At 43.4% G+C, this 15,402-nt stretch overlaps 1 protein-coding gene across 1 annotated transcript; it reads left to right on the top strand.

Annotated features, from left to right (window-relative positions):
- Positions 1-410: 410 nt before the first annotated feature.
- On the top strand, positions 411-8,079 carry KLHDC7A (kelch domain containing 7A). The gene is made up of 2 exons (XM_060758785.2): positions 411-2,419; positions 7,491-8,079. Exons 1-2 carry the CDS (start codon positions 411-413, stop codon positions 8,011-8,013), a joined length of 2,532 nt encoding a protein of 843 aa, XP_060614768.2. The 3' UTR covers positions 8,014-8,079.
- Positions 8,080-15,402: the final 7,323 nt, after the last annotated feature.

The following is a 15,402-nucleotide window of genomic DNA, read 5'->3' as shown; positions in this document are numbered from 1 at the left end:
TGATCTGCTCCTCAGGGTTTGGAAAGGCAAAGAAAGGTGGAGAATGAATCTCTTTTCAGATTCGTGCGCCTGTTTAAACTTCCTCCTTCCTGCAACGCCTGTCTTATTTATCCAAATCATTACACAATAGATAAGATTACGACTATGTACCGAATCCCGATGTCCTCTTTGGGAATCCCAGGCTCTGTTCGGCTGCATCCGGCCCGGCCCACTTTGCGTAAACATGCAAAGCTCCCGTGGTAAGCGGACACCCGAGCGAGCGGAGAGACGGCCTTCTCGTCTTACCTGTCGGCAGGTAAAAGTCACCTTCCGGAGAGTCAACGGAGGCAGGCCTCTCCGTCTTCCTTGTCCCGTCTTGGCAATCATTAATCTGATTTTTATTGGATTTTTCACATTCCTGACTCGAGAGAATGACCCACGGAGTCCAAGCCGGCAGGGACCAGCTGTCCGAAATGCAACTGGTTGGACGACTGGCTCTTTCGGCCGCCGCTTTGCTGTTGTTGACTTTGGCGTACAGGTATTGCAAGTCCCGTGTCACCAGATCAGGGGATGATGGGGGTGCCGACGCGGATCGAGAGAGGGTGGAAGAGGAGCCGGTTTTCACGGGACGGAAAGAGGTGTTTTTCGGTGGGACGGAAGGAATCGAAACGGGCGTGAGACAGAGACGTATGGACAACATTAAAGAGACAGTGGCGAACGGTGGCTCGGCCGACTTACCTGTGGATCCAAGTGGGCTTGACGTTGCCGAGAAGTCCAGACTCCGAGGCACACCTGCCAAGAGAAGAGATAAAGCAGAGATAGAGAAAGCAGAGCGGACAAAGGTTAGTCACCTCAATGTTGGAGATCAGCCAGGAGCAATCGGCTTGGTGTCAGCGAAGGAGGAAAAAGCAACTTCTGGAAGCCTCCTTAGCTATGGAAACCAAGCTGAGGTCACCACAGAAGAACCAAATTTCCAAGAGCATGGTGTTTGCAATCCTAACAGCACCCATGAGAAGATAGGATGGGATGCTGATGAATGTGGGGACCAACAGATCTTTGGAGAACGTCAGCCTGGAAGTGAGAACTGGTCCTCCATAGAAACAGAGAATGGGGATCTACTGGGAGAAGAAGGTCCCAGTCCGTCATTAGTCCAGATTCAAAGAATACCAAAGGAAAAGGCCGATTCGTTTCAGACAACATCTGACTTGGGTCTGGTCCTGAAGCAAACTCACATGAGGACCCATTCCTCCTTTACCTTCTCCTCTGTTGCGAAGGTTCAAGTTGAGGAGAACTTTCTCCAAGGGAAGGAGTCCAAGGAAGGAAGTGATGGCCAAACAGAGCCCAACCTGAGAAGCAAAGTCTATGACTACGATCTTCAATCCACCTCCAAGTCAGTTGAGACGGAGAAGTTCTCTCATTCTATTGAGGACCCTCAACCTTTCCATGTTCTCAATCAACCTGAGAAGAAATTGTATTCGAAACCTGACCATGATAGTTCGGACCATGAAAATGACAACAAGACTTTTCAGAAGGTCATGGAGATATCTTCTGGAGGAGATGTTCCAAAATCTAAAGGTCGAGACGGGGATGCCATGACGGAAAGAAACACCAAGAAGCACCTGCTATCGAGATATACCTTCACCCGGAATGACAGTTTCCGCAAAATCGTAGACAACCCTGAGCTTCAAGTGCCCATGAAAGGATTCGGTTCTCCAACACTTGGGTCTTCAGAGAAGGACACTCCAACTCTTGTCATGGCCCGTTCCAGCTCCACATCCTCACTGGTGGGATCCATGCAGAGCCTCCAAAATGACACAAAAGAGGAACTGACTGTGGAGCAGGTGGCCGGGGCCAAGTTCTTCCATGTCCCACTCGGCCCTGAGTCCTCTCTGGACATCCACTTGGACCTGGGGAATTGCCACGAGGTCTTGTGCCTGGCCAAGAAGCAGAAGCTGGAGGCCCTCCGAGACGCGGCCTACAAGGTCATGGCTGACAACTACCTCCAAGTCCTCCGGTCGCACGGCATCTACAGCCAGCTCAATGCCGCCGAAAGGGAGCTGATCCTGAAGAGGAGACAACGGGGGAGGAAGTACGTGACAGTGGCAGATGTCAGCTCCCAGGAGCGTGGCCACCTAGCCAGCAGGCTATGCTTTTATGATGACCGGGATGACACTTGGCACCCCTTGACGCGGATGCCATTGGAAGCCGTCTCCAAAGGTTGCGCCGTGTGCAGCATGTTCAACTACCTCTTTCTGGTGGCTGGCTGTGAAGGCCGAGGGAGGGCCCAGAGGCCATCCAAACGAGTCTTCTGCTACAACCCCTTGACCAACATCTGGAGGGAGATCTGCCCATTGAACCAAGCCAGGCCCCACTGCAAGCTCGTTGCCTTGGACGGGTACCTCTACGCCATCGGCGGGGAGTGCCTCTACACAGTTGAGCGGTACGTCATGTATGGGCCATGGGATGGGGAGTGAGATGGGTCAACAGAGAGTCCTCCTCCAGAATTACTTATTTTTATTATTTACTAGTTTGGGGACCCGGCGCTGCCCGGGTTATTTGAGAAAGGAATTGTGTATCAAAGTTGGTCTTTATCAGTTATTTATATGGCTCGCAGTGGTCTCAGGAAGTTAGTGAAGGTGCTTCAAGTCCCATAATCTGTGGTCCATCCTCCTCCAAATTGCACCACAATGGAGAGTGGGTCGTGGGGGCTCTGTGCACCAAGTTTTGTTCTTGATCAGTCATTGGTTGAGGGTCACAGTGGTCTCAGAAAGTGAGTTTAGGAACTGCAAGTCCCATCCTCCATAGTCTGTTTTCCCCCAAACCACACCAGAATGTTGAGTTGGCCAAGGGGGCTCTCTATGCCAAGTTTGGTCTTTCTTGGTATTTGGATAAGTGTCGCTGCGGTTTCAGGAAGTGAGTGAGGGTACTGGAAGTCCCATCATCCATCAACCGTCCTCCTCCAAACAGCATTGGGATGTAGAGTGGGTCATGGGGGCTCTGCGTGCCAAGTTTGGTCTTGATCGGACATTAGATGAGGGTTGCAGCAGTCTTGGGAAGGGAGTGGAGGTACTTGAAGTCCCATCATCCATGGTCTGTCCTCCTTGAAAGTGCACCAGGATGTAGAGTGGGTCATGGGGACTCTGTGTGCCAAGTTTGGTCTTGATCAGTCATTGGCAAGGGTCTCAGTGGTCTCAGGAAGTGAGTGAAGTGACTGCAAGTGCCATCATCCATTGTCAAATTCTTCCAAACCGCACCAGGATGTAGAGTGGGTCGTTCAGGCTCCCTGTGTAAATTGTGGTCCTGATCCATCATTGTTGGCAGTTGTAATGGTCTTAGGAAGGGAGTGCAGGTATTGCAAGTCCCATCGGCCATGGTGCATCCTCCTCCAAACTGCACCAGGATGTAGAGTGCGTCATGGAGACTCAGTGTGCCAAGTTTGGTCTTTATCGGTAATTAGATTAGGGTTGCAGTGGTCTCAAGAATTGAGCAAAGGTACTGCAAGTCCCATAATCCATGGTCCAACCCCAGCCAAACCACACCAGGACGTAAAGTGGGTCATGAGAGGTCTATGTGCCAAGTTTGGTCCTGATCAGTCATTGGATGAGGTTAACAGCGGTCTCAGTATGTGAGTGATGATACTGCAAGTCCCATCGTCCATGGTTCATCCTCCTCCAAACTGCAGTAGGATGTCGAGTGGGTCTTGTGCGCTCTGTGTGCCAAGTCTGGTCTGTATTGGTAATTTTCTGACTCCGCCCCCTCTGGCCTTTTCCTTTCCTCTCTTTGTCATCTCGGAATCTTGGAATTGGGGCTGGCCAATCAGAGACCATATGCAAATTTCCTTCTCATGTCCCCGTTTCTGTCATGAACTCTTTTCTCCACCAGGGGCTCCTCTTGAAGCTGGCCAATCAGAGACCATATGCAAATAGCACCACAGCAGCAGCCAATCAGAACGCTGGCACATACTCCTCCCGCCACACCGCCACACTTTTGTCCTCCGCATACAAACTTTGACTTTTATTATATGTATAGATTTATTTATTACTATTATTATTGTACTAGCTGTACCCGGCCACGCGTTGCTACTATTATTATTATTATAGATATTATATTGCTATTATTATTTTAAATTTATACATATTATTACATGTATATAGATATTATTATTATTATTTTAGACATAGATATTATAGGCATATAGGTATTATTATTATTATATATGTATAGATATTATTGACAGACAGATATTATAATTATAGACATATGGATATTATTATAGAATCATAGAATCAAAGAGTTGGAAGAGACCTCTTGGGTCATCCAGTCCAACCCCATTCTGCCAAGAAGCAGGAATATTGCATTCAAATCACCCCTGACAAATGGCCATCCAGCCTCTGCTTAAAAGCTTCCAAAGAAGGAGCCTCCACCACATTCCGGGGCAGAGAGTTCCACTGCTGAACGGCTCTCACAATCAGGAAGTTCTTCCTCGTTTACAGATGGAATCTCCTCTCTTGTAGTTTGAAGCCATTGTTCCGAATCCTAGTCTCCAAGGAAGCAGAAAACAAGCTTGCTCCCTCCTCCCTGTGGCTTCCTCTCACATATTTATACATGGCTATCATATCTCCTCTCGGCCTTCTCTTCTTCAGGCTAAACATGCCCAGCTCCTTAAGCCGCTCCTCATAGGGCTTGTTCTCCAGACTCTTGGTCATTTTAGTCGCCCTCCTCTGGACACATTCCAGCTTGTCAACATCTCTCTTCAATTGTTGTGCCCAGAATTGGACACAATATTCCAGGTGTGGTCTAACCAAAGCGGAATAGAGTCTATAAATGTATTTATTTATAGACTTTTAGATATTATTTTGGCATATAGACATTATTATTACAGACATACAGATATTATTATAGACATGTAGATATTATTGTTATAGACATATAGATATCATATATATATATATATATATATATATATATAAAAGGGAGCCCCCGGTGGCGCAGTGGGTTAAAGCACTGAGCTGCTGAGCTTGTTGATCGAAAGGTCGCAGGTTCGATTCCGGGGAGCGGCGTGAGCTTTCGCTGTCAGCCCTAGCTTCTGCCAACCTAGCAGTTCGAAAACATGCAAATGTGAGTAGATCAATAGGTACCGCTCCGGCGGGAAGGTAACGGTGCTCCATGCAGTCATGCTGGCCACATGACCTTGGAGGTGTCTACGGACAACGCTGGCCCTTTGGCTTAGAAATGGAGATGAGCACCACACCCCAGAGCCAGACATGACTGGACTTAGTGTCAGGGGACTACCTTTACCTTTATATATATATATATATATATAGTAGACTTATAGATATTATTATGATAGGTAAAGGTAGACCCCTGACACTAAGTCCAGTCATGTCTGACTCTGGGGTGTGGTGATCATCTCCATTTCTAAGCCGAAGAGCCAGCGTTGTCCGTAGACACCTCCAAGGTCATGTGGCCAGCATGACTGCATGGAGCGCCGTTACCTTCCCGCCGGAGCGGTACCTATTGATCTACTCACATTTGCATGTTTTCGAACTGCTAGGTTGGCAGAAGCTAGGGCTGGCAGCGGAAGCTCACGCCGCTCCCCGGAATCGAACCTGCGACCTTTTGATCAACAAGCTCAGCAGCTCAGTGCTTTAACCCACTGCGCCACCGGGGGCTCCACTTATTATGATAGATATATAGATATTATTATTGTAGATATATTATAGCCCAGGGTTGCTATAAAGTAAAAATGGTCATCTTTCAGGTTTGCTTTGATTGTGCCTTTCTGGACAGCCTTTCCTAACTCACAGAGCATGCGTTTTTGTCCTATCTTTGGATACTGGACTTCATGTCCCAGAATTCCTTCCCATAGCTCAGTATGGGTGAGTTTTCTGGGCACACACACAGAGAGAATCCCTCCCATGTGAGTTCCCAGTGGAGGCACCTCCATGCTGCTGACAGTGGGAAAGGAAAGAAGAAAGGAAAGGAAAGGAAAGGAAAGGAAAGGAAAGGAAAGGAAAGGAAAGGAAAGGAAAGGAAAGGAAAGGAAAGGAAAGGAAAGGAAAGGGAGGGGTGGATCTGGAAGAAGGTGTCCTCTCTCTCTCTCTCTCTCTCTCTCTCCCTCCTTCCCTCCCTCCCTCTCTCTGAATCCTTTGGGAAGAGAGAGGCAGGGGGTAGCAAGAGGAATATACCGGCCACCTCGCCCTCCCTCTCTCAAGCGGTTCTCTCTCTCAGCTGTTGTTTTTTTCCCCCTCGCGCAGGAGGTAGGGGCGGGGGAGGGTGTTCTTTTAACGCATGCTCTGTATAGTCATTTAGCTTTGTGGGGGGTTTAGGTTCTTTCCGGTTATATTTTTTGTTTGTTTGTTTTTTGAGTGAAGCGATAAGTGAGGGAACACTGTACATATATAGCGTCCCTACTTCGCGGTTGTTCACTTATCGCGGGTGGTCCTGGAATGTAACACCTTTAATAAGTGAGGGAACATTGTGTATATATATATAGCGGACCTACTATGGAGATTTTTGTTTATCACGGGTGGTCCTGGAACATAGCACCCGCGATAAGTGAGAGAACACTGTACATATTTAGCGTCCCTACTTCGCGGTTTTTCACTTTTCGCGGGTGGGCCTGGAATGTAACACCTGCGATAAGTGAGGGAACACTGTACATATATAGTGTCCCTAATTTGCGGATTTTCACTTTTCGCGGGTAGACCTGGAACATAACACCCGCAATAAGTGAGGTAACACTATAGATATATATTGTCTCTACTTCGTGGATTTTCACTTTTTGCGGGTGGTCCTGGAACATAACACCCGTGATAAGTGAGGGAACACTGTACATATATAGTGTCCCTACTTCACGGATTTTCACTTTTCGCGGGTGGGCCTGGAACATAACACCCGCAACAAGTGAGGGAACACTGTACATATATCGTGTCCCTACTTCGCGGATTTTCAATTTTATGGGTGGGCCTGGAACATAACACCCGCAATAAGTGAGGTAACACTATAGATATATATTGTCTCTACTTCGTGGATTTTCACTTTTTGCGGGTGGTCCTGGAACGTAACACCCGCGATAAGTGAGGGAACACTATACATATACTTTGTCCCTACTTTGTGGATTTTCACTTTTCGCGGGTGGGCCTGGAACATAACACCCGCGATAAGTGAGAGAACACTATACATATATATTGTCCCTACTTCGTGGATTTTCACTTTTTGCGGGTGGTCCTGGAACATAACACCCGTGATAAGTGAGGGAACACTGTACATCTATAGCATCCCTACTTCGTGGATTTTCACTTTTCGCGGGTGGGCCTGGAACATAACACCCGTGATAAGTGAGGGAACACTGTACATATATAGCATCCCTACTTCGTGGATTTTCACTTTTGGCGGGTGGGCCTGGAACGGAACACACGCAATAAGTGAGGGAACTCTATATATGTGCAAAATACGACAATGTGACTCTGAAACCAGTAAAATAACACAGAGAACCATTTCTTCCCCAGGTACGATCCGAGGACCGACCGCTGGACCTTTGTTGCCCCACTACCCAACGACACCTTTGCGGTGGCCCACACCGCCACCACATGCGACGGAGAGATCTACGTGACGGGCGGCACCTTGCGTTACACACTCCTGAAGTACGTGGCCCGCTCGGACACCTGGAAAGTCAACCTCACCAGCGGCAGCCAAGACCGGACCACGGACATGGTGACCGCCAATGGGTTCATCTACCGCTTCGACCTCAACCGGAGCGCGGGCATCAGCGTCTACCGCTGCGGTGCCAAGGCCAAGCTGTGGTACGAATGCGCCACGTATCCCATGCCCTTTCCGGCCTACTTCCAATGCACCGTGGTAGAAAATCTAGTCTATTGCATCGGGCGGCAGTTCCATATCCGCTTCCTCACGGATTACGTCTCGCCGCGGTTCGGGACCAAAGAGTTACAGACTTTCCCTTCTCCGCAAGGATCGCTCTTACCGGTCACTCTTGTGCTTCCAGATAAGGAAGCGGGGCAGACTAGGGTCTGAGCCCGTTTTTAGGTTTCCCCTGGTTAACACCGATTGATTCCGGTTGCTTCCACACAGACACTTCTTTTCCTCTATGTTGATGATATCTTCTCTTTTTTTTCTATGTCAATGATTGTATTTTCTTATACGCCGATGACATCGTTTTCTTTTTACATCAATGGTGGTTTTATACCAACAACATTCTTTTCCTCTATGCCAACAATATTCTTTTCTTCTAGGCCAGTGATAATCTATTCTTCTATCTTGTTGACATTATTTCTTCTATGCCGACGATATCCTTTTCTTCTACATGGTTGATGTCATTTTCTTCTACATCATTAGTTATTTTTCCTTCTATAAGAACAACATTCTTTTCCTCTATGCTGACAATATTCTTTTCTTCTACGCCAATGATAATCTATTCTTCTATCTTGTTGACATTATTTCTTCTATGCCGACGATATCCTTGTCTTCTATCTTATTGACGTCATTTTCTTCTACATCATTGGTTATTTTTTCTTCTATACCAACAATATTATTTTCCTCTATGCCGACAATATTCTTTTCTTCTACGCCAATGATAATCTATTCTTCTATGTTGTTGACATTCTTTTCTTCTATGCTGACGATATCCTTGTCTTCTACATGGTTGACGTCATTTTCTTCTACATCATTGGTTATTTTTTCTTCTGTACTAACAATATTCTTTTCCTCTATATCAACAATATTCTTTTACTCTATGCTAACAATATTATTTTCTTCTGTGTCAATGATAATCTATTCTTCTATCTTGTTGACATTCTTTTCTTCTATGCCGACGATATCCTTGTCTTCTACATGGTTGACGTCATTTTCTTCTACATCATTGGTTATTTTTTCTTCTATACCAACAATATTATTTTCCTCTATGCCGACAATATTCTTTTCTTCTACGCCAATGATAATCTATTCTTCTATGTTGTTGACATTCTTTTCTTCTATGCTGACGATATCCTTGTCTTCTACATGGTTGACGTCATTTTCTTCTACATCATTGGTTATTTTTTCTTCTGTACTAACAATATTCTTTTCCTCTATATCAACAATATTCTTTTACTCTATGCTAACAATATTATTTTCTTCTACGCCAATGATAATCTATTCTTCTATCTTGTTGACATTATTTCTTCTATGCCGACGATATCCTTGTCTTCTATATGGTTGACGTCATTTTCTTCTACATCATTGGTTATTTTTCCTTCTATACCAACAACATTATTTTCCTCTATGCCGACAATATTATTTCCTTCTACACCAATGATAATCTATTCTTCTATCTTGTTGACATTCTTTTCTTCTATGCCGATGATATCCTTGTCTTCTACATGGTTGACGTCATTTTCTTCTACATCATTGGTTATTTTTCTTCTATACCAACAACATTATTTTCCTCTATGTCAATAATATTATTTTCTTCTATGTCAATGATAATCTATTCTTCTATCTTGTTGACATTCTTTTCTTCTATGCCGACAATATCCTTGTCTTCTATATCAATGATAATCTGTTCTTCTACGTTGTTGACATTCTTTTCTTCTATGCCGACGATATCCTTGTCTTCTATATGGTTGACGTCATTTTCTTCTACATCATTGGTTATTTTTCCTTCTATACCAACAACATTCTTTTCCTCTATGCTGACAATATTCTTTTCTTCTACGCCAATGATAATCTATTCTTCTATCTTGTTGACATTCTTTTCTTCTATGCTGACGATATCCTTGTCTTCTATATGGTTGACGTCATTTTCTTCTACATCATTGGTTATTTTTCCTTCTATACCAACAATATTCTTTTCCTCTATGTCAACAATATTATTTTCTTCTACGTCAATGATAATTATTCTTCTTTGTTGTTGACATTCTTTTCTTCTATGCCGACGATATCCTTGTCTTCTATATGGTTGACGTCATTTTCTTCTACATCATTGGTTATTTTTCCTTCTATACCAACAATATTCTTTTCCTCTAAGCCAACAATATTATTTTCTTCTACACCAATGATAATCTATTCTTCTACGTTGTTGACATTCTTTTCTTCTATGCCGACGATATCCTTGGCTTCTATATGGTTGACGTCATTTTTTTCTACATCATTGGTTATTTTTTCTTCTATACCAACAATATTCTTTTCCTCTATGTCGACAATATTCTTTTCTTCTACGCCAATGATAATCTATTCTTCTATCTTGTTGACACTCTTTTCTTCTATGCTGACGATATCCTTGTCTTCTACATGGTTGACGTCATTTTCTGCTACGTCATTGGTTATTTTTCCTTCTATACCAACAACATTATTTTCCTCTATGCCAACAATATTATTTCCTTCTACACCAATGATAATCTATTCTTCTATCTTGTTGACATTCTTTTCTTCTATGCCGAAGATACCCTTGTCTTCTACATGGTTGACGTCATTTTCTTCTACATCATTGGTTATTTTTCCTTCTATACCAACAATATTCTTTTTCTCTATGACAACAATATTATTTTCTTCTACGCCAATGATAATCTATTCTTCTATCTTGTTGACATTCTTTTCTTCTATGCCGACGATATCCTTGTCTTCTACATGGTTGATGTCATTTTCTTCTACATCATTGGTTATTTTTTCTTCTATACCAACAATATTCTTTTTCTCTATGCCGACAATATTATTTTCCTCTACGCCAATGATAATCTATTCTTCTATCTTGTTGACATTATTTCTTCTATGCCGACGATATCCTTGTATTCTACATGGTTGACGTCATTTTCTTCTACATCATTGGTTATTTTTCCTTCTATCCCAACAATATTCTTTTCCTCTATGTCAACAATATTATTTTCTTCTACGTCAATGATAATTATTCTTCTTTGTTGTTGACATTCTTTTCTTCTATGCCGACGATATCCTTGTCTTCTACATGGTTGACGTCATTTTCTTCTACATCATTGGTTATTTTTCCTTCTATACCAACAACATTATTTTCCTCTATGCCAACAATATTATTTTCCTCTACGCCAATGATAATCTATTCTTCTATCTTGTTGACATTCTTTTCTTCTATGCCGAAGATACCCTTGTCTTCTACATGGTTGACGTCATTTTCTTCTACATCATTGGTTATTTTTCCTTCTATACCAACAACATTCTTTTCCTCTATGACAACAATATTATTTTCTTCTACGCCAATGATAATCTATTCTTCTATCTTGTTGACATTCTTTTCTTCTATGCCGACGATATCCTTGTCTTCTACATGGTTGATGTCATTTTCTTCTACATCATTGGTTATTTTTTCTTCTATACCAACAATATTCTTTTTCTCTATGCCGACAATATTATTTTCCTCTACGCCAATGATAATCTATTCTTCTATCTTGTTGACATTATTTCTTCTATGCCGACGATATCCTTGTATTCTACATGGTTGACGTCATTTTCTTCTACATCATTGGTTATTTTTCCTTCTATCCCAACAATATTCTTTTCCTCTATGTCAACAATATTATTTTCTTCTACGTCAATGATAATTATTCTTCTTTGTTGTTGACATTCTTTTCTTCTATGCCGACGATATCCTTGTCTTCTACATGGTTGACGTCATTTTCTTCTACATCATTGGTTATTTTTCCTTCTATACCAACAACATTATTTTCCTCTATGCCAACAATATTATTTTCCTCTACGCCAATGATAATCTATTCTTCTATCTTGTTGACATTCTTTTCTTCTATGCTGACGATATTCTTGTCTTCTACATGGTTGACGTCATTTTCTTCTACATCATTGGTTATTTTTCCTTCTATACCAACCATATTCTTTTCCTCTATGCTGACAATATTATTTCCTTCTACACCAATGATAATTATTCTTCTATGTTGTTGACATTTTTTTCTTCTATGCTGACGATATTCTTGTCTTCTACATGGTTGACGTCATTTTCTTCTACATCATTGGTTATTTTTCTTCTATACCAACAACATTCTTTTCCTCTATGCCAATAATATTATTTTCTTCTACGTCAGTGATAATCTATTCTTCTATGTTGTTGACATTCTTTTCTTCTATGCTGATGATATCCTTTTTTCGATATTGATGATGTATTTCCCTCTCTATGCCAACAATGTTCTTTTCCTCTATGCTGATGATGGTCTTTCCTCTATGCCAGTGACATCCTTATCTCATATGGTGAGGATGTTCTTCAACATCCATTTCATTCTCTGTCAATTGTGTCTTTTTCCTCTATGCCGATGACATAGACTCTTTCCACGCATCTGTTGAGGGAGACAGAGAGACAAGCAGAGTTAGCAGACTGAGTTGATTTCAAGACACCTAAATTCTTCTCAATTTGCATGCAAATTAATCATGGAGGACTTGGTTGGATGCCAAGAGCAGAACCTAGCCTGGTGTCAAAGCAGAATCGATCTTTGGTGGAAATTCGCCTTTGGAGATGAACATTGTAGAGGCCTCACTTGGAGATGAATCATACTGGAACCCATCTCTTCTTTCGAGATATGAAAGACTTTGTGAGGGAGATACTATCAAAGGAGGCAGGTTAGGGGTCTGTGTTACCCCCTTTGGATGTTCTATTTCACACTTTGTTCCTAGAGAAGACACTTCTTTGGGTATTTATAGGTCCTTTGGCTCAATCCTGTGCCAGACGTTGGCAATAGAATCACACTGGAGGACCTACAAATATCAAGAGAAGCACAGTTGGAAGAGACTACAAAGACCATCTAGTTCGATGCACTATTTATTTATCGTGTCATCAGCAACCATTGTATTACAATTCTAACAGAGCAAAACAAACACACAGATTAAAAAGAAAAAGGAAAAAACCCACAAATTTTGCAAATTTGGTATTTGGTTAAATGTCCTTTGACCAGTATCTGGCCACTTGGAGTGCCTCTGGTGTTGCCGCAAGAAGGTCCTCCATTGTGCATGTGGCAGGGCTCAGGTTGCATCGCAACAGGTGGTCAGTGGTTTGCTCTTCTCTGCACTCGCATGTCGTGGACTCCACTTTGTGGCCCCATTTCTTGAGGTTGGCTCTGCATCTCGTGGTGCCAGAGCGCAGTCTGTTCAGCGCCTTCCAAGTCGCCCAGTCTTCTGTGTGCCCAGGGGGGAGTCTCTCATCTGGTATCACCCATGAATTGAGGTGCTGGGTTTGGGCCTGCCACTTTTGGACTCTCGCTTGCTGGGGTGTTCCAGCGAGTGTCTCTGTAGATCTAAGAAAACTATGTCTTGATTTGAGTCGTTGACGTGCTGGCTGATACCCAAACAGGAGATGAGCTGGAGATGTCTCTGCCTTGGTCCTTTCACTATTGGCTGCTACTTCCCGGCGGATGTCAGGTGGTGCAATACCGACTAAGCAGTGTAATTTCTCCAGTGGTGTGGGGCGCAGACACCCTGTGATAATGCGGCATGTCTCATTAAGAGCCACATGCACTGTTTTAGTGTGGTAAGATGTGTTCCACACTGGGCATGCATACCCAGCAGCAGAGTAGCATAGCGCAAGGGCAGATGTCTTCACTGTGTCTGGTTGTGATCCCCAGGTTGTGCCAGTCAGCTTTCGTATGATGCTGTTTCTAGCGCCCACTTTTTGCTTAATGTTCAGGCAGTGCTTCTTGTAGGTCAGAACACGGTCCAAAGTGACTCCCAGGTATTTGGGTGTGTTGCAATGCTCCAAAGGGATTCCTTCCCAGGTAATCCTCGATGCACTGCCATGCAAAAAGACACAAACAAAGTCCTCCCAATAAATGGCCACCCAGTCTCTGCATCCTCCGTGGGGATCTCTATGTCATCCAGTACAAGCTGGTTGTCGCATCAGACCCAGAGATCTCCAACCATTGACCTGACTTATGCAGCGTTGCTATTCTGCGGAACGGTTGCATATAGTGTTGACGCGACGCATCTCTCCCCACCTGGACATTTTCCCCGATGGTGAAAGGATATTGGCTTGAAGCCGCAGTGATGCATTTTATTTCCAGATAACCTTGTTCCGCAGCATTGTCTCTCTCAGATTAAAAGCAAGATTTTGGTAACGACCTGGCTCCGAACGACGGGCTTAATAAATTAACACTTCAGGAATTTCTCACAGAAGCGTTCCTTTAATTAACGCTCCTCTTTTGTCGTCGGTAATGCAAAGTGAAAGGCACAACGTTAGACCAGGACTCCACAAATCCCATCATCCATGGCTTTGTCATGGTGTTGTCTATGGCTATCCCGTCATCCATGGCTTTGTCATGGTGTTGCCACTCTTAAGTTTCTGGATCCTTTCCTTTCTGTTTATCGAGGAAAAGACTAGATTTGCTGATTCTTAAAGCTGTTCTACTCTAGAGGAGACACAGTCAATGACCTCAAACTCAGCCGAGCTACCTTAAAAATCCCCTCTCTTGCCTGCAAGGTTGCAAACTCCTTTCTGCTTGAGGTTTTGCTTCCTTAAAACTGTTTATTTTTCTACTCTAGAGGAGAGGCAGGCACACACACTTTCTTCTCTTCCATCACCAGCAGCTTTGAGGCATTTTAAGGAGGCCCACGGAAGGAAGAGCAATGACCTTGAACTCAGCCGAGCTACCTTAAAAATCCCCTCTCTTACCTGCAAGGTTGCAATCTCCTTTCTGCTTGATGTTGTCTATAATGGGACTGGATGGAGCAGTGGTTCTCAACCTGGGGGTCGGGACCCCCAGAGGGGTCATGAGGGGGTATCAGAGGGGTCACCAAAGTCCATGAGAAAACATAGTATTTTCTGTTAGTCATGGGGGTTCTGTGTGGGAGGTTTGTCCCAATTCTATCGTTGGTGATGTTCAGAATGCTCTTTGGTTTAAGTGAATTATAAATCCCTGCAACTACAACTCCCAAATGTCAAGGTCTACTTTTCCCAAATTCCCCCAGTGTTCACATATGGGCATATTGAGCATCTGTGCCAAATTTGGTCCAGATCCATCATTGTTTGTGTTCTCTGGATGTAGGTGAACTACAACTCCCAAACTCAAGGTCTATACCCACCAAATCTTTCCAGTATTTTCTGTTGGTCATGGGAGTTCTGTGTGCCAAGTTCAATTCAATCATTGGTGGAGTTCAGAATGCTCTTTGATTGTAGGTGAACTATAAATCCCAGCGACTACAACTCTCAAATGACAAAATCAATCAATCCCCCCTAAACCCACCAGTATTCTAATGTGGGCGTATCAGGTATTTGTGCCAAATTTGGTCCAGAGAATGAAAATACATCCTGCATATCAGATATTTACATTATGATTCATAACAGGAGCAAGATTACAGTTACGAAGTAGCAACAAAAATAATTTTATGGTTGGGGGTCACCACAACATGAGGAACTGTATTAAGGAACTGTATCTGATATGCAGGATGGATTTTCATTCTCTG

This window comes from Anolis sagrei, chromosome 13 (assembly GCF_037176765.1).
Source record: "Anolis sagrei isolate rAnoSag1 chromosome 13, rAnoSag1.mat, whole genome shotgun sequence".
Lineage (NCBI taxonomy): Eukaryota > Metazoa > Chordata > Lepidosauria > Squamata > Dactyloidae > Anolis > Anolis sagrei.
The sequence above is the reverse complement of the archived record's forward strand: the minus strand, read 5'-3'. Positions and strand labels throughout refer to the sequence as shown.